Source organism: Thalassophryne amazonica, chromosome 12, assembly GCF_902500255.1.
Source record: "Thalassophryne amazonica chromosome 12, fThaAma1.1, whole genome shotgun sequence".
NCBI classification, from domain to species: domain Eukaryota; kingdom Metazoa; phylum Chordata; class Actinopteri; order Batrachoidiformes; family Batrachoididae; genus Thalassophryne; species Thalassophryne amazonica.
In genome coordinates, this window is record NC_047114.1 from 16,824,740 (window position 1) to 16,849,018 (window position 24,279).

The window sequence follows — 24,279 nt, forward strand, 5'->3', positions numbered from 1 at the left end:
TAGTGGATTTCAGAAGACGAAAGACCTGTCCGAACACAGTTACCATTAATGAATGAATGAAGGAATAAGTTTATTCAGCACGCACATGAACAAAATACCAACATAAAAACTCATTCTAACATAACAAATCAAAAACAAAAGAAAATACAACAATAACTCAAATGATTTCCCAAATTGGGTGTGGCCGAAAGGGCATGGGCTGTAGCAAAAGCTTATAAATGCCCACCCTGTACACGTACACCACTATACACAGTTAAATACACTCAAAACGAGATAACAATCAGAAATAACATAACTGAACGGAACAGAACAATCAAATATATGATGTGCAAGTAAACAAAAAAAAAAAAGAGAACCACAAAAACAATTAGCCTAACATAACATACTATAGTGAGAAATTGCATTGTTTTATAGAGCCTTTAACACCTACCAGTGAACCACATGATTTAATACTATCAGCACAATTATTCCATATTCTAACACCTTTTACAGAAATACAATGACTTTTAACAGTAGTTTGAATCTTTCTTCTTTCAAATCTCAATGTTCCTCGCAAATGATAACCGGACTCCTTCATTTTAAACAACTCCTGATCATGTAGAGGCAAAAGATTATTTTTAACTTTTGTACATTTTGTATCGTTAAAATAATCAACCAAATCTTGAAATTTCAAAATACCCAGACAAGCAAACAATTGGTTTGTTGGTTCGTAATATGTTTTTTTTTTTTTTACTTAGAACTCTTATAGCCCTCTTTTGTAACAGAAAAACTGAATTTGTTTTTGTTTTATACGTGTTTCCCGAAACTTCAATACAGTATATGGGACAAGTAATGAATGATACAGCATGACCAACGAATGTTGGGGAGAAAATAATGTGCTTTGTACAAAATTGAAATAACTTTTGAAATTTTAGATTTGACATAATTTATGTGGGTTTTCCAACTTAATTCATCATCAATAAAAATGCCAAGAAATTTAGTTTCAGATACAGTTTCAATTTCAACATTGTTCAATGATAAGTTTCTATTTAAATTCCTAGGCTTATTTCCAAATATAATACACTTAGTCTTACCAAAATGAAGTGACAATTTATTAGAATCAAACCAATATTTAAAAGTTAATAATTCCCTCTCAATCCTTTCCAAAAGCTGTTCCAAATTGTCCCCACTACCGAACACAGTTGTATCATCAGCAAACAAAATACAACGCACAGACTTTGACACCAAACCTATATCGTTAACATACAATAAAAACAACAACGGCCCAAGGACTGACCCTTGGGGCACCCCACATGTGCTCCTCAACAATTTTGAATTTGTCCCTCCAAAATGAACACACTCATACCTGTTTGATAAATAACTGGCTAACCAATCAAGTGCTAATCCTCTAATGCCATACTTCTGTAATTTGTCCAATAATATAGAATGATCTATGGTATCAAATGCTTTCTGTAAATCAAAGAAAACCCCTACAGTATATTGCTTCATCTCTATTGCATTTGTAACTTGCTCAACAAAGTCAATTATAGCCAGCGAAGTAGTGTGACTTTTTCTAAAACCATACTGCTGTTCACTAAGTATATGATGTTTGGATATAAAATTATTCAACCTCTTTACAAATATTTTTCCAGAATTTTAGAAAACTGTGATAACAAAGAAAGAAGGGAATTTCCCAGTCATTAGTGACAAATTGCAAATATAAGTTAAAGGTTTAATAATACAATGAATAATATTTTTGATCAAAACATACTAAAGTTATCACAGTCAGTTGATTTTTCCCCTTTAATTGATAAGCATTTGATAATTTCATTTTCATCTACTTCTTTAATGTACATTGAATCCAAAACATAATCAATGTACTGTTGTCTATAGAATGTGTTTTAGAAGATATAATTGAATTTCATAATTTTTTTACCCACATTAACAAAATAATTATTGAAAAGATCTGCAATAACTTTATTGTTTTTTACAGTTTTATCAGAACCTGTATAAAAATAAGTTGGATAATCTTTAACTATTTTCCTCTTGTTAATAATTTAATTTAATATCTTCCAGGTGCCAGTAATGTTCGTTTCACTTTTAATCAATAATAATAACAGTTTGAGTCGTAATATTGCAAGAAAAAAGTCGAAATATTATATTATGACTTTATTTTCGTAATTTACGACTTTATTTTCGTAAAATTACGACTTTATTCTCGTAATATTACGACTTTTTTCCTCGTAAAATTACGACTTTTTTCCTCGTAAAATTACGACTTTATTCTCGAAGTCTTAAAATTACGACTTTATTCTCGTAATATTACGACTTTATTCTCGTAATATTATGACTTTATTCTCGAAGTCTAAAAAAAATTCTATGTGGCCCTAAAACGCCGTCGTAGAAGCTAAATATGTGTTTATAAATAAAATATATGACCCATCGCCTTTAAAAATACAATTTCTTTGTGGTCACAGTCGACACCAGCGGTATTGATTGTGACTTCATTTCCCACAATCCCACTCTTCATGCATGTCCTCCATATTGCCTTTGGTGAATGCGCTGGTTGGAAAGGTTCTTAAAGCGCCACTGAAAATGTAAGTCCATAAGCGATCAGATTTCATGTTAGCATTGATATTTCGGCTGTAACCTGTGAGCTTTTGTAGGATCTGTTATTTGCATATGAGGTTTCACCTGTTTCAACGTGGTTAATATCGTAGAAACGACTGAATGCTAACCACAACAGCTCAACAACGGCTCTTGTTTTTTCCCCCCCTCTCCTGTCTGTAACAAGAACATACATTTATCATTTTATTATTATTAGTTGTTTCCATGTGCTGTTCTCATAACTAATTGACCGTTAGCTGGTTCACCCATTTTGTATCTACATGCTGTATCTCAAACCTTCCTTTATGTTTGGATTAGCGTCTGAGGTTTCTAGTTAGCACGAGCCTAGCACCGTCGGAACCTGTCTATTACCTGCATCTGATTCATTTAAGATGGACTGAAAACAACTCGTATTGGCTTCTGAAAGGACTGAATAGTTGAGGACAGTTGTCTAAAGAGAGTCAGTTACTTAAGCATGTGGTTTTGTTTGACAGGTGATGCTCAGAAAATGAAAACAAAAAATCGCCGCCATTGTTTTGTTTTCTTTGATATGTGACGACAAATATCTCGAATATTTACTGGTGATACATCCCTCCTCTGGTCTAGATGCACACATGAACATTTCACATCACTCCGCAGCTTGGGTCCAAGAATTTGGTCTGTTGGACTTTAGCTGTGAGCACTTGTGCTTCTGGGTACAGAAGTGTACAGTACTGTAAACTGATACAACAAAAAGTCAGCATGCAGCTGTCAACATGCTGCTTGCTTCCTTTGGAGGTTCTGTCCTGGTAGTAACAGGACAGCTGCTGGTAAAGGTGCACTGAACCGACTGTAGCAGATCCAAATATTTGACACAATACCTTGAAGCCCCTTTCACACCGGGCTTAGATACTGCTGCTTTGTGATGCGTATGGAGTATGCTGGAAAATTGCACAGATTAGTCCCTTGTGTAGGCTGGTGTATGATGGCGTAATGGTTGCGTTCCTAGTCTTGCTTACAGTTGCGTATGGTTGCTTACTGCCACATATGTAGCCCTCGCCGCTACTTTTCTGCCTCTCACAGTCCACTCCTGTCTACTTTTTTTTTTTGGCATTGTGGAAATGCGCTCCATTCTCAAAACGGTACGTGAAATCCAAATGGCACTCACTTTTCCAGATGTACAGGGATGCAAGCTGCTGCCTCGTCAGGGCTCATAACATCAGATCACAAAGTTCAGAGTCTGTTGTGTATTTTCTTCACCCACTTATTCCAATTAAGAACCACAGGGAAGTTGGAAGAGCCTATCCCAACAGTCAGTCAGTGAAACACAGGGTCCACCCTGTTCATCTCTACAGTTTTGTTTTTCCATAACATGTTGCTTCACACTTGGGTTAAAATCCTCCCTCTCTGCTCCGTACTAGCTGTCTCACCTGCACTGATGTTACAGGGCTCGAAATAGTACATGCATGTGCTAGTTTGTGCACGTATTATTCGAGCGGTGCACGTAATTTTATACTGCACTTGCACTGGTGCAAGTAACTTTATCCAAGTTTTACCAACTATAAGTACCAGTAAAATGAACCAATAAAGGAATAAATGAGGAAAAAAACAATTTCCAGTGTGTTGTCTTCATCTTCCCTGCGTTTTATGACTCAGACACATGGAGCGAGTTGCTGTGCTCCATTTGTTGTGTTCGTGCGCGCACATGTAATCAATCAATCAATCAATTAATCAATTTTATTTATATAGCGCCAAATCACAACAAACAGTTGCCCCAAGGCGCTTTATATTGTAAGGCAAGGCCATACAATAATTACGTAAAAACCCCAATGGTCAAAACGACCCCCTGTGAGCAAGCACTTAGCGACAGTGGGAAGGAAAAACTCCCTTTTAACAGGAAGAAACCTCCAGCAGAACCAGGCTCAGGGAGGGGCAGGCTTCTGCTGGGACTGGTTGGGGCTGAGGGAGAGAACCAGGAAAAAGACATGCTGTGGAGGGGAGCAGAGATCAATCACTAATGATTAAATGCAGAGTGGTGCATACAGAGCAAAAAGAGAAAGAAACACTCAGTGCATCATGGGAACCCCCCCAGCAGTCTAAGTCTATAGCAGCATAACTAAGGGATGGTTCAGGGTCACCTGATCCAGCCCTAACTGTAAGCTTTAGCAAAAAGGAAAGTTTTAAGCCTAATCTTAAAAGTAGAGTAGGTGTCTGTCTCCTACTCTCTTAATGTAAACAACGAAAAGAAAAAAAACTGGCTGGCTGCAGTTCCTCTCTCTCGCTCTCTCTCTCTCTCCCTCAAACTCTGTCATCGTGTTATAAACCAGTCACCATTTGTTTTATTATACATCTGTGTAGTTAATAAAATTATCTTCACGGATGATTAGTTCGCACGCGCACATGAAAAAAAGTGGCTGCCGCTGCAGTTCCTTTACGGAACCCAGGAGACGTCACTTAAAGTGATTTTTTTTTTTCTGGCCATGATAATTTGTGCGCACGTTTTCCTTTAATTGAGCCCTCGAATTAATAAAACGTGCATACGTTTTCCTTTAATTGAGCCCTCAAATTAATAAAACGTGTACAGGTTTTCCTTTCGTTCAAAATTAACTTCATTATATGACCTAAAGCAAGGGTGGGCATCGAGGGCTGAGACACTGCAGGTTTTCCATGCAACCATTCACCTCAGCAGGTGGGTTGCTGATGAGCTTCTCCTCTGAACATAAACACCTGGTTGTCAATGAAATCACCTGCTGAGACACCTGATCATTAATGAAATCACCTGCTGAGGTGACTGGTTGCACGGAAAACCTGCAGTGTCTCGGCCCTTTATGGCACATGATTGCCCACCCCTGACCTAAAGTGTCATCCTCACGACAGGGAGACGCTTCGACCTCAACATCCTTTTTAATGTGCTTAAACTCCAGATGATGTCATGCTGGGCAGCTGGAGTTCTCTGTATGTCCTTGTGCGCCCAAACCATGATGATACACCCTGACCAGATCCATTTGTAATGGGGAAATGTATTACACTGTCTCCTGGTTTGTTGACTAATCGTCAGCATTTATGCATAAAGACAATATTGAGTGCACGTTGTACAAATTGTGGCCACATTTAAGTAGATCGTGCCCTTGATTTACTCAAATGATGCTTAAAAAGTGCGCACAATATCATAAAACGAGCGCACAATATCATAAAATGAGCGCCCGATATAATAAAACGTGTGCACAGTATTAGCAAGTAGGTTAAAAAATGTAAAAAATGTATTTCGACCCTTGGCACAATATAATAAAACGTGCGCACATTCTCTCCATGTGCAAAACATTTTGCGATGACTCTTCCAGGGCTCCATAGTTTCTCGCTCTCTCTCGCCTGAAACTCTGTCATAATTGTGTTATAAACCAGTCACCATTTGTTTTATTTTCCATCTCTGTAGTTAATAAATAAAATAATCTTCACGGACGATTCGTTCGCGCTTCCTTGAAAAAAAAAAACTGAGGGGAGAGCAGCAGCGGCCAACTCTCCCCAGAGAGGAATTAAGAGTCTGACACATCAGAGGAGTTTTAAGGTTAATATAAGACTGACTTTTGGTTGTGCAAGTAACTTTTTTTTTTTTTGGTGCAAGTAACTTTTTTTGTTACTAGCACCAGTGCAGGTAGGTTTAAAAAATGTATTTCGACCCCTGTGTTAGAATACACTGTTTCGTTGAAACACTCCTCCATTCATGAAACCCCCTCCCCCGCACTCCACAGTGAGCCGACAGTTCTGAGCAGTAGGTAAGACGTTTCCACGCACACACAGACGTAGGGATGGGTATTGATAAGGTTTTATCGATATTGATGCCATTATCGATTCTGCTTATCGATCCGATTCCTTATCGATACCTCGTGAATTTTGTACTAAAAGTAGGCTTTACAGGTTTTCTATGTATTTCCTTGAGTCTTAAAGTAAATAAATATGAAATTAGTCACTGTATCCTTGATCTCTGGACATAAATAAAAATAAATAAAACTGTTTCGCTTTGAAGTTATTAATTCAGACTGAGTTCTATCGTTCTATCTTGACTTGTCAGAGAGCCGTGCAACGTTTGGAGCTGTGTGAACAGAACGGAGGACGATTCTCGTTTCTTTCTCGCAACGAGACAGGAGTCCCAGTTAGTAACTTTAATCCGCACAAAAGTGAATCACAACTCATATTCAGGGATGAAAGTGGTGAAAAACAAAAAAAGCTGAAACCCAAAATTACCCCCCAACACCACCTGCCCGAAAATGTTTCAATTCTAGAAGCTCTGAAATGCAATCTGGGACTATTCCAGACAATAAACTGGAGTGAGTGCTGAATCCATTTAGGTGAGAAAAAAAAATACAACTTTCCTTATTCGGATTCATTCCAGTAGTATTCTGCTCTTACTAGGATGCAGCATTTTCTAGTTTGGCAGATAGTTCTGGAGGAAATCACTGAAGAAATTAAAAAACTGAAAATATGGTTTGACCGAAACAAACTGTCATTAAACTTAAATAAGTCAGGGATGAAATGGAGGTGTGAGAGTCACTAGGTGTTCACAGGAAACATTTATTTCTGTATGTATTTATTTGTTTATGTTAGTTGCTATTATATATTTTCTGTTGTGTTTCTATTCAGGTTCTTTTTGTCTCTTTCTCTAAAATTGTATATAATAATCATTAGATTATTAATATATAAGCAAAAATAAATTTAAGGAATATTACAATTTGAAAACAAATGCACCCGAACGTGATGACGGCTGCAATTGCTAAATGCTAACTTTTAACATTGAAAATGCCATAGACATGCTAACGCGTTAGCATCGTTCCCGTTTTTAAGTTATAAAATATATCTATCAACTGTTTCAGAAGACCATAACAGGTCGGTTTAACCTAGAAAAGGTAAATAATACTCACAGACGTATGCTCTTTAGGGTTTTAGCGGGGGAAAATTAAGCGAAAGAAATAAACGAAGCAATCGACCGAAGCATTGCTTCAATCTGCGAACCATGCTTCGATTGGTTCAAGGTTCAAAGCAAAGCCGCGCTGCAGAAACGTTAAGGACCCGCTGCTGGGTCTGTAATCAATGTAGAGAAATGATCATTTTCCTGACAAACAATGGCCACTCCGAAGGACCGATAACAGAATCGTTAAGCACAAAGCTTATTGATGTCGGTGGATCGAATCATTTCTTAACGATACCCGAAAGGAACCGGTTCTCGATACCCATCCCTACACAGACGGCTTTTGTGGAAAACTCTGTAGGATTGGCCCCATTCCCAATTTTAGACAGCTTTGAGCAAGCCATCTGCTATTTTCTCAGCCGTCTTTTTGGAAAACTGACCATCCAAATGACTGTGTCAGAATGTTCCATGATGCACACCCAAATGTCCTCAGACCACTTAATGTCACAAACTGGATTTGACCTGACTGCTTTGCGTACAGTCATGACGTACACCCAAACATCATCAGATCACTTAGCCTAATGTTACAAACTGGATTTAACTTGGCTGCTTTGAGTGCAGTCTAAACTGATAAAAACAAATGCTTCATATCTGTCTGGGACAAGGCACTTGATGGAGCGTTCAATTATTGCTTATCATGCTGACACAAACAAGTTCGCCACATATGAGACATGCTGCTTGAACAAACAACGTGATAATGTCACCTGCATTCCCATGTCGACGCATCAGTATTGCAGCCAATCACATAGTCCCATTGATGCACAGCGGCAGGAAAAAGACCACCCACCTGGGGACAGGTCGAGTGCAGGAATAAGAACAGCTTAGCCCTAATGTGGGGGCTCTTGGTTTGCAGCGATGCATGTGACGTCTCCTTCAAAACCCCAGCCCTGTCTTAATGACTCTGTTGTCAGTGTGTCGGCATCTCTTAATACAGCATCTGTTTTTTTTTTTTAAGTCCACCGACTGTGAGTTACTGAGTTTGTTCACCACATAAAACTACTGGGGGCGTTCAGGCAGACAAAAAGACACCCCCCCCCCCCCCAAAAAAAATGGCACCATGACCCGGATGTGGTTTTGAGTGAAATTTTGAGAAATCCACGACGTTTTTATGAATCTGACGGTTGATTCTCTGATGCTGGACTCCGTGGCCACAAGTCAAGGTGAGCAGAAAACCTTTTCTTAAATTTCTGCCGGGCTTAGGCTCGTAAAACTGATGTCCAGTGGTAGATGAATGCACAGTTACGATTCTGTTATAAAAAAATTGATGGATTGATGTTGTAGAGTATTTTATTTTTTTTTTTAGAAAAACCTTCATTGAATGAAGAGAGTCACTATTGTTGTCGGCCAGAGTCCCTGGGTGTTGAGGTTGTGCATACCCTAAAGTCCATGGGTCCAAGTCTGTGGGTTAGTTCTTGGGGACCAGGAACCTCTTGGACAGATAGGGAGGTTTGTGGTTGCCCAAAATTATAGGGTTGGAGTCCCTGCAGACGGCGTTTCTGATAAAAAAGACCCCAACAATGGTTTAGTATTTTCTCTGCTTTCCTGTTGATTTAATTCTGATAAATTATACCTTAAGGGTAGTTTTTTTCCGGCTGATTGATTCTGCTCTTTTTCTCTCTGTCTGAGATGCGAATGACATCGCATAGGATTGCAGGATTGATGGCTCCAGACCGCAGGGTGCTGGATTGACTGTGAGATGCCATGCCTGAAGCTGATGCAGTGTACTCTGCTGTGGGAATAGGCCTGCTGATGGCACAGCTGAGAACTTCAATAGACGCTGGCCTGGCAACCCAGGGCGCTGGACTGACCTCAGGATCCCCTGCCTGTTGCTCCAATGACTGAAAGCCTTGCTTGTGTTGGAAGCCCTGTGTGTTATTGAATTGGATGCACTAAGTTTAAAGATCCAAAATGGGCTGCTTTTTAATTTTAATTGAGGACTGTTTTGTTTATCTTCTGCTTTTTTATTCTGTTTTCCATTTCTTCTGTTTGGTAAGAAATTCTTGTAAAATTTGTAAAACTTTGTAACTGTTAGAATGGCCAAAGCAATGGGTCACCCTTCTGTGTCTGGTCTGATTGAGGTTTCTTCCTCAATATCATCAGAGGGAGTTTTTCCTTACCACCATCGACTAGGTGCTTGGTCAGGGGAGTTGGTAGCATTAGACATTACTTGTGTGTAGCGCCTCAAGGCAGAAATGTTGTGATTTGGTGCTATGCAAATAAAATAAATTGAATTGAATTGCTCTGTGTTTTAAGCTTTGTGACTTAATTTCATCATCATTTACTACAGCCATTCGGGTGGGTTCAGTGCACACATTACTTATCGTAATAATAATAAAAATTTGATTAACTGTGCAGCCCTGTAGTATAGTAATTTCATTGTGTCATCAGAAGAGGGCGATGTTGCCACCATCAAAGGGTTATTAAGTGCAGTTCCTCACATTTTAACTCAAGCCTCTAAATTACTGCTTTAGCAACCACAAACTGACACTGGTGACCCTCACCATCAGTTGTATCATTTCATCGTGAATTTCTCAGTCTGAATTTATTTATCTCCCCCCCCCCCAGCTTTGCTGTGATGACCCAGACAGTTCAGACCAATGGAGTGCAACCCCTCAGTAAGACCTGGGAGTTGAGCCTATACGAGCTGCAGAGAACTCCACAGGTAACAAGACTGAACAGTTGACAGTGATCTGTATCTGTTGTTATTTAAATGTTGCCTCCTCCCCATGAAAATTTTGGAGCTCTGCATCCACACACATGAGGATTGGCAGAAAAGTTCTTCCTCTGGAATTATTTCAGTAACAAGTAAGATGCAGTTGTGGTTGGAATTTTACCTACACATCGTGGGCATGAATGTTATGGTAATTTTGGGCTTTTCCTGGTGTCCTTGAACTGTTAATTTTCCAGGCTGGAATGATTGTACAGCATACATCATTAACGACTAAAAAAAAACAAGAATTGGATGCAAAGGTTTGAATTTCTTTTGGACTTTCCCTGATCCACACAGAGTCAAAATTATACATTCAAATACAGTGGTCCCTCGCTATATCGCGGTTCACTTTTCGCGGTCTCGCTGTTTCGCATATTTTTTTTAGTGCAATTTTGCATGCTTCTTTTTTTTTAACTGTCTGCTGTGCTTAGTTGCAGCCAAAATCTGGCAACAAGTCCAGAGACTACACTCGCTGTTTTGATGCAGAGCGCTCCAGCAGCGACGAAAAAGCACGCACATTGTGTTCTGCGTGTCTGTTTATAAGAATCTTCTCGCTCAGAAGAAAAAAAGAGCGCCAACAACTACCCATATCACTCGGATCTTTGGTTTCATTCTATAATATTGGACTTATTTTTCTACTAAGGTTTGAACTTTGAGAGTGTTTACACAGGAGAGAAAAGTGAGAAAATGTGTGTAGTGAGGGCTTTTGCAGCCTTCAAACATCTATAATAATTGTAAAAAAATAACGCTGCTACTTCGTGGAATTTATCACGGGCTATTTTTAGAACGTAACTCCCGCGATAAACGAGGGACCACTGTATATACACTCTATAATAGGCCTCGTGAGTGGGCACCAGGTAGCCTGCTGGGGGCCTGTGAGGCACCTACAATGGATGTTGTAAAAGTAGCCAATAACTACTTAGGGTTCTTGCTAACACTGTCCTGAAACCAAAATCAGCAAGGCTGAGCGCAACATATAACATTTACCACATCCCTGGAATGCGCATTAGAATATTCAAAAATCAATTTTTGTAATGACGTCTCTGTTTTGTTTGTTTCTCCTCATGACTGTCAGTGAGTCGCAGGTTCTGTCCCTCTCTCCTGCTCTCAGGGGGTGGAGTCAACGTGACCTGTGTTTGAGCATAGATGTGTGACACGTGCTGAGTGGACCACACAACGGCAAACCAGCCTGCATCGCACCATCCAGAAAGTTTGGAAGAAAAAAATTGAATTGCATAACTTATTTTTTCTTTCAAACAACAAACCTAAAAGGCAAAACATACAAATCCGCATTTGTGTTTAATCACTGTCCCCGTATGACATCAAACATGTACGTTTATGAAGACAACTCCACCAATGTAGTTCCTTACTTATTGTTGATTTGTCGTTAAGATTTCACGGATAGGATGTTCGCCGAATAGCGACGCTGCCTACGATAATTTTTAATCTGTACACAGTGAGGTATTATGACATGCCGCAATTTGTGCAAAAATGAAATAAATTGGCAAAATATTGGCTGCATAGTAAATTCATCTAATGTAAATAAGAGCTGTAATACAATTTAAAAACATTTATTAATGAGAGTTTACATTTATACTCTGTCTTATGGTTTTAAAGTGATTACTTGCTGACAGCTCTCTGGACACAGTATTTAAAATGTCCCACGTCTCTGCACGGCATCAAACGCTCTGTGTGTCCTGTACTAATGTGTGTTTAACATTTTAAATGTTATTCATGACTTGCGTATAACATGAAATGTAACACAAAAGAATAAAATATGAAGTTTAACTTTAAATTAAAGTGGCTTGAGTTGTGGCTCTTGCAATACATAAAAAACATTACAAATATTGAATTATTTATTTTATTCTGCTTCACCTTAAGAAATTTATAGCCAATTTTGGAGGTGTGAAAAGAATAAATAGATCCAACACCTGTTTCATTTCAAAAGACCTGTGGAAAACAATACCTTTAATCACAGATGTATTTTTTTTTTTTTTTAAACATTGCCTTTTTCAAATATAAGACTACAGAATTTTTCACACACTTTGCCTTCATGGCATAATTTGCTGCACCACCTTTCTTAGCAAAGTGCAGCACACTCGAGCAGCTCCTGAAATTAGCAGCTGTATGTACTGAATTCAGCGCTCAAATATTGGAATTTTTGTGCGTATAGTTCAAAAAGAGGGCAAATATATTGTCTCAAAGTTTACCAGAAACAACAAAATAAAAGTGTGTGTGTGTGTGGAGTGCACCTGGAAAGTATTTACAGCATTTCACTTTTTCCACATTTTATGTTACAGCCATTTTTCCAAAATGAATGAAATTTTTTTTTCCCCCTCAAAATTCTATACACCATAGCAACAATGTGAAAAATTTCTTTGAGATTTTTGTAAATTTATTAAAAATAATAAACAAAGAAATCACATGTAGATAAATATTCACAGCCTTTGCCATGAAGCTCAAAATTGAGCTCAGGTGCATCCTGTTTCCACTGATCATCCTTGAGATGTTTTTACAGTTTAAATGGAGTCCATCTGGGGTAAATTCTGTTGATTGGACACTATTTGGTGAGACACACACCTGTCTACATATAAGGTCCCACAGTTGACAGTGCATGTCGGAGGACAAACCAAGCACCAAGTCAAAGGAATTGTCCTGTAGACCTCCGAGACAGGATTGTCCCGAGGTAAAAATCTGGGGAAGGGTGCAGAAACATTTCTGCTGCTGTGAAGGTCCCATTGAGCACACTGGCCTCTATCATCCGTAAATGGGAGAAGTTCAGATCTACTACGACTCTTCCTAGAGCTGACCGCTTGTCTAAACTGAACAATCAAGTGAGACGGGCCTTAGTCAGGGACGTGACCAAGAACCTGATGGTCACTCTGTCAGAGCTCCAGCATTCCTCTGTGGAGAGAGGACAACCTTCCAGAAGGACAACCATCTCTGCAGCAATCCACCAATCAGCCCTGTATGGTCGAGTGGCCAGGAGGAAACCAGGCAGCATCCCTACAGTGAAGCATGGTGGTGGCAGCATCATGCCACCACCATGTTTATCAGCGGCAGGAACAGTCAGGATTAAGGGGAAGATGAATGCAGCAATGTACAAACACATCCTGGATGAAAATTTGCTACAGAACACTGTTGACTTCAGACTGGGGTGACGATTCAACTTTCAGCAGGACAATGACCCAAAGCACACAGCGAAGATATCAAAGGAGTGGCTTCAGGGCAGCTGTGTGAAGGTCCTTGAGTGGTCCAGCCAGAGCCTCGACCTGAATCCAAATGAACATCTCTGGAGAGATCTGAAAATGGCTGTGCACCAATGCACCCCATCCAGCCTGGAGGTTGAGAGGTGCTGCAAAGAGGAATGGGCAGAACTGCCCAAAGATAGGTGTACCAAGCTTGTGACATCATATTCAAGAAGACTTGAGGCTGTAATTTCTCCCAAAAATGCATCAACAAAGTCTTGAGCAACAGTGTGAATACTTAGGTACATTTAATTTCTTAGTTTTTTTTTTAATTATTTTTAATAAACTTGCAAAAAAAAAAAAAAAAAATGTTGTTATGGGGTGTTGGGAGTAGAATTTTGAGGGGAAAAAAATGAATTTCATCCATTTTGGAATGAGTCTGCAACATAACAAAATGTGGAAAAATGAAGCATTGTGAATACTTTACGGATGCATTGTTTTCATCTTATATACCCGATTACTTCAGGTAAGGGTCATAGGGGCTGGAGCCTATCCCAGCAGTCATAGGGTGTGAGGAAGGGTACACCCTAGACATGACACCAGTTCCATGGCAAGGCCACATATAGAAAAACACGTTCACACCCGCACGCACGCTCCTGCGGCCAATTTAAAGTTTCCAATTCACCTAACGTGCGTGTCGTTGAATATGGGAAGATGGAGAACCCAGATCGAACTCACACAAACACGGAGAGCATCTGAAACCCAGGACAGTCTCACTGTAAGTCTTGGGTTTGGATTCACCAAACCCATGTTTCTCTCCAAATAATATTTGTGTAGTCGACCTGTCTTTGGGGTCTTCTTCCGGCCACTCTGCTTTTCTCCTGCTATCAAATGTGACATCTCCAAAGGGGAAGCGTGCTCCATTCACGGTTAAAGCATTCAGCCAGTCTGAAATGGTCATCTTCATCTGGGATGTAGCAGCACACTCGTCAGGACATGATCCTCAGTCTGTCATTTTCTTTCTGCATAAGTGCTAATGCTGAAAAGAAGTTGCCTAGTGTTTTTTTTTTTTTTTATTTCTTTTTAAACATTGCTTGCTGAAGGTAGTCTGTGTGTTGGAGTTTTCAGCTGCAGATCTCTTGACTGTTAGCATTTAGAGTGGATCCAGTTGGGAAAATGCCATTTCCAAAGTAGCACTGGCTCAACAGTTACTTGAGTTACCACAGAGAATGTGTGATCATAAAAGTGTGGGTCCTGGCACTCTGTGTCTGTTGAACTGAGCTTTTCTCAGCATGTACTGACTGACATCATGTGTGTTCTGTGGCTACAGGAGGCTATAACAGATGGACTGGAGATAGCAGTGTCACCCAGGTCTTTGCACAGTGAGCTCATGTGTCCCATCTGTCTGGACATGTTGAAGAACACAATGACAACCAAAGAATGTCTGCACCGCTTCTGCGCTGACTGTATCATCACAGCGTTGAGATCTGGGTACGTTTTGACAGTTATCATGAGTAGGTGAAACTTGTATTGTTCAGGTTTCTGATGAACTGATATTTTTTTTTTTTGGATTGGGAAGTGGTGACAGAAAGGCTAGAGAAGCAGACTTATGACTGGAGTGTGCACTTGATAATGAAGTAGATGTGATGATTTGATTACTGTTGGTATTGTGCAACACTACAAAGTTGGGCTGTGCGATTATATTCTTGTCAAAGGGTGCGATAAAATTTGAGAGAGGTCTCATCACCCAGAACTACTAGAAACTTTGTAATTCTGTTTGCAGCAGTGTTCATCAATCATCCTTTGTTTATGTAAGACCTTTCTCATATTTTGTCATTATCAATCAATTCAATCAATTTTATTTATATAGCGCCAAATCACAACAAACAGTTGCCCCAAGGCGCTTTATATTGTAAGGCAAGGCCATACAATAATTACGTAAAACCCCCAACTGATAAAACGACCCCCTGTGAGCAAGCTCTTGGCGACAGTGGGAAGGAAAAACTCCCTTTTAACAGAAAGAAACCTCCAGCAGAACCAGGCTCAGGGAGGGGCAGTCTTCTGCTAGGACTGGTTGGGGCTGAGGGAGAGAACCAGGAAAAAGACATGCTGTGGAGGGGAGCAGAGATCAATCACTAATGATTAAATGCAGAGTGGTGCATACAGAGCAAAAAGAGAAAGAAACACTCAGTGCATCATGGGAACCCCCCAGCAGTTTAAGTCTATAGCAGCATAACTAAGGGATGGTTCAGGGTCACCTGATCCAGCCCTAACTATAAGCTTTGGCAAAAAGGAACGTTTTAAGCCTAATCTTAAAAGTAGAGAGGGTGTCTGTCTCCCTGATCTGAATTGGGAGCTGGTTCCACAGGAGAGGAGCCTGAAAGTTGAAGGCTCTGCCTCCCATTCTACTCTTACAAACCCTAGGAACTACAAGTAAGCCTGCAGTCTGAGAGCGAAGCGCTCTATTGGGGTGATATGGTACTATGAGGTCCCTAAGATAAGATGGGACCTGATTATTCAAAACCTTATAAGTAAGAAGAAGAATTTTAAATTCTATTCTAGAATTAACAGGAAGCCAGTGAAGAGAGGCCAATATGGGTGAGATATGCTCTCTCCTTCTAGTCCCCATTGGTACTCTAGCTGCAGCATTTTGAATTAACTGAAGGCTTTTCAGGGAACTTTTAGGACAACCTGATAATAATGAATTACAATAGTCCAGCCTAGAGGAAATAAATGCATGAATTAGTTTTTCAGCATCACTCTGAGACAAGACCTTTCTAATTTTAGAGATATTGCGTAAATGCAAAAAAGCAGTCCTACATATTTGTTTAATATGCGCACTGAATGACATATCCTGATCAAAAATGACTCCAAGATTTCTCACAGTATTACTAGAGGTCAGGGTAATGCCATCCAGAGTAAGGATCTGGTTAGACACCATGTTTCTAAGATTTGTGGGGCCAAGTACAATAACTTCAGTTTTATCTGAGTTTAAAAGCAGGAAATTAGAGGTCATCCATGTCTTTATGTCTGTAAGACAATCCTGCAGTTTAGCTAATTGGTGTGTGTCCTCTGGCTTCATGGATAGATAAAGCTGGGTATCATCTGCGTAACAATGAAAATTTAAGCAATGCCGTCTAATAATACTGCCTAAGGGAAGCATGTATAAAGTGAATAAAATTGGTCCTAGCACAGAACCTTGTGGAACTCCATAATTAACCTTAGTCTGTGAAGAAGATTCCCCATTTACATGAACAAATTGTAATCTATTAGATAAATATGATTCAAACCACCGCAGCGCAGTGCCTTTAATACCTATGGCATGCTCTAATCTCTGTAATAAAATTTTATGGTCAACAGTATCAAAAGCAGCACTGAGGTCTAACAGAACAAGCACAGAGATGAGTCCACTGTCCGAGGCCATAAGAAGATCATTTGTAACCTTCACTAATGCTGTTTCTGTACTATGATGAATTCTGAAACCTGACTGAAACTCTTCAAATAGACCATTCCTCTGCAGATGATCAGTTAGCTGTTTTAAAACTACCCTTTCAAGAATTTTTGAGATAAAAGGAAGGTTGGAGATTGGCCTATAATTAGCTAAGATAGCTGGGTCAAGTGATGGCTTTTTAAGTAATGGTTTAATTACTGCCACCTTAAAAGCCTGTGGTACATAGCCAACTAATAAAGATAGATTGATCATATTTAAGATCGAAGCATTAAATAATGGTAGGGCTTCCTTGAGCAGCCTGGTAGGAATGGGGTCTAATAGACATGTTGATGGTTTGGATGAAGTAACTAATGAAAATAACTCAGACAGAACAATCGGAGAGAAAGAGTCTAACCAAATACCGGCATCACTGAAAGCAGCCAAGGATAACGATATGTCTTTGGGATGGTTATGAGTAATTTTTTCTCTAATAGTTAAAATTTTATTAGCAAAGAAAGTCATGAAGTCATTACTAGTTAAAGTTAAAGGAATACTCGGCTCAATAGAGCTCTGACTCTTTGTCAGCCTGGCTACAGTGCTGAAAAGAAACCTGGGGTTGTTCTTATTTTCTTCAATTAGTGATGAGTAGTAAGATGTCCTAGCTTTACGGAGGGCTTTTTTATAGAGCAACAGACTCTTTTTCCAGGCTAAGTGAAGATCTTCTAAATTAGTGAGACGCCATTTCCTCTCCAACTTACGGGTTATCTGCTTTAAGCTGCGAGTTTGTGAGTTATACCACGGAGTCAGGCACTTCTGATTTAAAGCTCTCTTTTTCAGAGGAGCATTAGTGGCTTGAGGTGGGGATGGGTGGGGTGGTTGTGTTCAACAGCCATGGGCTTCTAGGGGAAACAGAAATTCATCCCCTGTGAAGCTGTAACCCCCAGTCCTTTCAGTTTAAGACATCCAGCCTTTGAAAAGTTTGGCCAGACAATTCCTTGGACAAAGCAAGCATTAATGTATTTTACTTTGTGTGATTAAGTCGAAGTCAGATTCATTACAACAATAACAGCATTTAAACCCCCAAAACCCCAAACTCCCATGGTGCATTGCAGCACAACATCCATTGTTCACTGTAGTTAGATGGTATCGCTATTTTCTCCAAAAATATTTGTCCTATCAACTTTCCGCTTTTTTAGTGTTCGTCCTTGACCCAAAATACATAAGCATACCAAACGCCAAATCTCAGCTCTCCCCAGTTTCTCAGTGAAAGAAGCCATCTACATGCACGCCTACACGCACACATAGGCCAATTGGCTGTTATAATATAGATACTGTGCCAGTTGAAATTAGTTTGGGAAAGTAAAGATGCAAGAGTATAGGTGCTGCTCAGCATAAGAACTGTGAGCATGGGGACACCCCAAGGATGTATGCTGAGCCCCCTGCTCTGGACACTCTTCATGTATATGACTGTGTAGCTTCCCAGAACAACACCAGCATCATTAAATTTTTGGATGACACTACAGTCATCAGTCTGATCACTGGTGGTATGAGAGAGCATACAGAAGAGAGGTGGCAGATTTGGCAGTCTGGTGTCATGAAAGTAATCTTTACCTCAGTGCAGACAAAACCAAAGAGATGGCTATTGATCCAAGGAGGAGTGGGGACCTGCACACACCACTATATATTCATGAGACAGCGGTGGAGAGGGTCAAAACCTTCAAATTCCTCAGCACTCACATTATTGATGATCTCACCTGGGCTTACAACACCCAACAAATCATCAAGAAGTCCCAGCAGAGACTGTACTTTCTGAGAAGACAGAAAATTTGGTATATCAGCCAAAATTTTCAGCAACTGCTACAGGTGTACGAGTGAGTATCCTCACCACTGCCATCACAGTCTGGTATGGTGATCAGAATCAGAATAGAATTTATTGCTAAGTAAGTTCGCACATGCAAGGAATTTTATCTGGTGTTATTAAAGGAACTGATAATTAACTTTAGAACGACTGGTCGGGGGCCTACACCAGTAGGTAGCATCATCCATGGTGAAGATGTACAAATTGTTGCTTCCTACAAGTACCTTGGAACTGTGTTTGACTCTGACCTAAAGATTGTTCAGAACACAGGGTCAGTAGTTAAACGTGAACAACAAAGAATTCACTTGTTGCGGAAGCTGAACTCTTTTAGTGTTTCTGAAGGCATCCTGTCTTGTTTTTATTATTCTTTTATAAGGGTGTAACGGTACATGTATTTGTATTGAACTGTTTCGGTGCAGGACGTTTGGTTCAGTACAGGGCTGTTCACGGGTGAGTTCGTGTTGTGTGTGTTTACATTCAGTGTTGCCAACTTAGCGACTTTCTCGCTAAATCTGGTGACTTTCCAAACCCACCTGACGACTAGCGATAAATCTGGCTACTTTTCCTGGCATCACTGGAGACTTTTCTGATGTTTGGCGATTGAAAGTGAAAGTCTCTGTCACTGAGCGGCAGTGGGTCTCCCCCTCCTCCGCAGCCTGCAGCAGCCTGAAAGCACTGAGCGGAGGGATATCTATAATCCTCCTCACTCGGACTCGCTCAGCCTACTGACCTCGTTTGCTGCGCTGTGATTAAATAGTCCCCAGACTTTGCGAAGCCCTGGCCTTGAGAAGTTATTTTATTTTAATAAGTGATGGCCAATTTTAATGGCAAAATAAATAAACAAACCAAGAATCAAGTTTATTTATGGTTCTAAATATTTTTAGGGTGGTTTTATTCTCTTTTTTGCCTCTCCCACTAATTTTTTTTTCAAAACTTTATTTAAAAAGATATATTAACAAACATTAAACAAACAATTAATAGAAAGAGAGAGAAAATAAATTGTACAAAAATAAAGGAATTCTTTAACATTAATTCTCTTTTAAAAATCCCTTATAGAGTGTGACAGTTTTGGACAAGTTAATTTTTCTGGCAAAAATATGAAGGTTGAATAAAATTGAACAGGGCTTCATGTTAGAACCGTTATGCTGCTCTTTACTTGTGTAAAGGTTTTGTTAAAAGCTGTTTACTAGGAATGTATTTTTTATAATATTTCATACATTTGTCATTTATTTGAGAACTTTTTATTTAACTTATAACCAGGCAGCACTTTACAATTACTTTATTTTCCTGTTTGAATAATGTTACAATAAATTGTTGGTTTAAACAACAAGCAAGTTTAGGTTTTGCATTTTGTTCCCATACTGTACTGAAAATGAACCCAACCGTGACCTCAAAACCGAGGTATGTACTGAACTGTGATTTTTGTGTATCGTTACACCCCTATTCTTTTATTGAAAGTCTTTTAACATTTTATTTTATTTGCTGGTTTCATGGATTACCATTAAAAGACAGGAAATGCCTGAACCGGATTGTAAAAATCTTCTCCAAGATTATTGGAGTGCAGCTGAGGGACCTGAGCTCTCTCTGGGAGAAACATGTGGTCCAGAAAGCCAGAGGAATCATTGATCAGCATGGACACATTCTCTCATCATGCTCTCCGGGTGGCGCTATTATGCACCCCCAAGGAAAACGAACAGATACTCTAATTTATTCCATCAGCCATCAGGCTGTTAAATGCTGGGAAGTAGGCCGAGGCTGATTGGCCTGCATTGGAGTCTGAACGATGTATTACAGTCAGTTATTGTATTATCATTGCTGATCTTGCTAATCTGTGGATACTGACAGGTGAGAGCAATTATTGGCATGCTGCTATGGAAAGTCTTGTATTTTTTTTTTTTTTTTTTTTTTCATTCCCTATTATTCAAACGGATCAATAAGGTGGGTAACTGAAATGAATTGCCCTTTGGGCAATTCTGATTCTGGTGCATAAACAATAAGAAGACAAACACTTCTGTTAGAAGTAAAAGAGTCAAATAGACAAAACTATATTCACTGTTAAATAAATAGAATAGAATAATTCTTTATTGTCCACCGATGTGGAAAGTTGTCTTCGGCTCACCAGCACAAAAAAGACAACACTAAAATACAAACATAGTCATACAAACACAAGAATAAAACAAAGATAAGATACATAAAATACATAGACGTAAATGAAGAAGTAGAATAAGACCTAGTAAGATAAATAAAACGTAAAATAAGATCTAATCAAATAAAACAGAAGTAAAGCAGTTCAGGTTTTATCTGTGGATTGGTCACTTTTTTGAGTTCATTATGGCGACGGCATTTTGTATAAAAGATTTTTTAAAAGAACCTTTGGCCAGAGGAGCTCTGTAGCGCTTCCCAGACTTCAAGAGCTCAAACTGACAGGACAGAGTATGAGAGCTTTTGATGTAATGAAATGGGACTGTGCAAAAAGAGGTGATTGAAGTACAGATGTACACTCCCTTTGCAGGGTTGACCAATCTGTGCTTTTTGTTTGGGGGCGGGGCAGGGTAAGTGGGGTTTCTGGCATTATTTATTAGTCTAGCTGTGGATGGAAAGAAACTGTTTTTGTGTCTTGACGTTTTGGTCCTGATGGACCTAAGTCTCCTGCCAGAGAGGGGAGGGTGACAAAAAGCTTGTGATCTGGGTGGGAGGGATCAGCCACAATCTTGCTTGCTCATCTCAGGGCCCTGGAGGTGTACAGGTCCTGTAGGGATGGCAGACTGCAGTCGATCACCTTCTGTGCTGTATGGATGATACATTGCAGTCTGCTCCTGTCCTTAGTAGTGATAGCAGTGTATCAGACGGTGATGGAAGAGCAGAGGATGAACTCTGGCAGTGTAGAAGTTCACCATCATTGTTTTTGGCAGGTTGAACTTCCTCAGCTACCACAGAAAGAATATCCTCTGTTGTGCTCTTTTGATGAGAGAGCTGACGTTCAGCTCCCACTTGAGGTCCTGGGTGATGGTGATCCCCAGGTAATGGAAGGACTCCACAATGTTGACTGGGGAGTCACAGAGGGTAATGGAGGCAGCCAGGACCGGGTTCTTTCTAAAGCCAACAACCATCTCCACTGTCTTGAGGTCATTGAGCTCCAGATTGCTCTGTCTGCACCAAGGCTCCAGGTGGTCGATCTCCCGTCTGTGGGCAGACTCGTCCCCATCAGAGATGAGTCCAGTGAGAGTTGTATCATCGATGAACTTCAGGAGCTTTAGACTGGTGACTCGAGGTGCAGATGTTGGTGTACAGGGAGAAGAGTAGAGGAGAAAAAAAACGCAGCCTTGGGGGATCTGGTGGGATGGACCATATGTCAGAGGTGTGCCCTCCAAGCTTAAAACTAACACAAGATTGCACAAAATTGCCAATACTGCATAAATTGCACATCTGCACATCCTCTAAACTGTACATTTTTGAAAATTGTATATAATGTATTCTTCGGTCTAATAATGTGCATTTTTTTTATGTTTAATGTTTTTTTTTTTTCAATCAACTGAGATTAACTTTCTACATGCATATTTTATAGAGAGATTGAACAGAGTAAGAATTTCATTGTGTGGTATAACTGCCTATTTTTACTGTGCACATGACAGTAAAAACTCTGAAGTCATTCAGAATGACAAATTCATTTTTTTGGAATTTTCCCATGCACACTCATCAGATTAGTTTTTTTTTTTAATGTCTACTATAGAAGTAGGTTTTCCTAAACATTTCCATGGCACTGGCCGTGCTTCATTCTGCTTGCAGCATTTTTTTTAATCATTCAAAATTTATTTGGGTTTTCTATTTAACAATACTGCACACAAAATACCAAACTCCTGATCACAGCACCTCTTTGACTTCATCAACTGAATGAATGCTATTGTTTATTGTGGCCCTGGAGATGATTTCTGCTTGTCTTGTCCTGATAATAAAAATTTGAAAAATTTGTGGTATAATCAGTGATACTGATCTGTTTTGTATTTCTTGGCCTTCCATGTCCTTACAGGAATAAGGAGTGTCCTACTTGTCGTAAGAAGCTGGTATCCAAGAGGTCACTGCGCCCAGACCCAAATTTTGATGCACTTATTAGTAAGTGTATTTCCCACCCCAAAATTTAAAATCTTACCGTATTTTCTGGAGTACAAGTTATTTTTTGTTTTTTAACTACTTGGAGAGGTCCTGCAACTTGTAGTCTGGTCGACTTGCATAAGAAGAAACAAAAATCACAATTTTCATCTACTTTCAGTATGCACTTAAATCTGCCTGCATAGCCGCTGCTATAAAATCACCTAAGGCTTTTGTTATATGAACGATTGTGGTGGCGTCACTACTTTGAGCTTGTCCTTAAATCTTTGTTGATAGTCAGGGGCCAGATATAAAATAGCTACAATTCGTAATCATGCTCATTTCAAGCAAATATGAGTAAGTGGTTTTTACCAAACAACAAAACGTCTTGTCCAATGACACAAACAACTCACAAAATGAGCGTCTGTTCCCGTGTGTCAGTGCCAGAAATGTTTTGCCGCAGTACATAGCAGAGAATTGAATTGTTGAATGAATGAAATGAATTGTTTGCTGTACAGCCAGCTCCACCCCTGAACACAGTGTGTTTGTCCATCGTCAGTATTACTGACTGATGAACCATTTATTTCCAAAGCCTATAGGCCGTGCACAGCTGAACCTGTGCACATAGGCTGAAATAAGACCTGGTCTTTCATCTGATCACAAACTAGAGTTGTCCCAAACAGTTGATACTAATATATTAGCAGAGACTTTTGTCTTCTGCTGCTGCTACTAATACTACTACTAGTACTGCTGTTACAGAGTAGTAGTTGAAAAATAAATAAAAACAATGTTCTTTGTTATGAAGAAACAATGTTTTGTAAGTGGAAGCCCATGGTCAAGTAAAAAGAGAGAATACAATTTTTTTTATTCTCTTTGGAAGAACTCTTATTTGGGGGGCAGTGATACTACAACTGCAGTTCAATTCAGTATATTTATATAATACCAAATCACAACAGAGCTGCCTCAAGGTGCTTTACATGGGTAAGGTTTAACCTTACCAACTCCCTTGTCCAAGCACATACAGTAGTGTTCAGAATAATAGTAGTGCTATGTGACTAAAAAGACTAATCCAGGTTTTGAGTATATTTCTTATTGTTACATGGGAAACAAGGTACCAGTAGAGTCAGTAGATTCTCACAAATCCAACAAGACCAAGCATTCATGATATGCACACTCTTAAGGCTATGAAATTGAGCTAGTAGTAAAAAAAAAGTAGAAAATGGGGTGTTCACAATAATAGTAGCATCTGCTGCTGACGCTACAAACTCAAAACTATTATGTTCACATTGCTTTTTTAGCAATCCTGTGAATCACTAAACTAGTATTTAGTTGTATAACCACAGTTTTTCATGATTTCTTCACATCTGCGAGGCATTAATTTTGTTGGTTTGGAACCAAGATTTTGCTCGTTTACTAGTGTGCTTTGGTCATTGTCTTGTCTCGTGTCCTCTTCAGCATAAGGCAACATGACCTCTTCAA

At 39.5% G+C, this 24,279-nt stretch overlaps 1 protein-coding gene and 1 long non-coding RNA gene across 2 annotated transcripts in view; one reads left to right on the top strand and one right to left on the bottom strand.

Annotated features, from left to right (window-relative positions):
• The first annotated feature begins 2,460 nt into the window (after nt 1–2,460).
• Nucleotides 2,461–24,279, top strand: part of rnf2 (ring finger protein 2) — a 44,897-nt gene continuing 23,078 nt past the window's right edge. The window contains exons 1-4 of the mRNA XM_034183111.1: nt 2,461–2,576; nt 10,094–10,190; nt 14,757–14,917; nt 22,742–22,824. Of these exons, the coding sequence (XP_034039002.1) occupies nt 2,512–2,576; nt 10,094–10,190; nt 14,757–14,917; nt 22,742–22,824 (406 nt within the window). The 5' untranslated portion in view covers nt 2,461–2,511. The remainder of the gene's footprint in view (nt 2,577–10,093; nt 10,191–14,756; nt 14,918–22,741; nt 22,825–24,279) is intronic.
• LOC117521771 lies at nt 3,492–8,915 on the bottom strand. The gene is made up of 3 exons (XR_004564054.1): nt 8,905–8,915; nt 6,880–6,885; nt 3,492–3,630 (listed from the first exon to the last, which is right to left on the bottom strand). It is a non-coding gene; the product is annotated as an uncharacterized LOC117521771 (long non-coding RNA).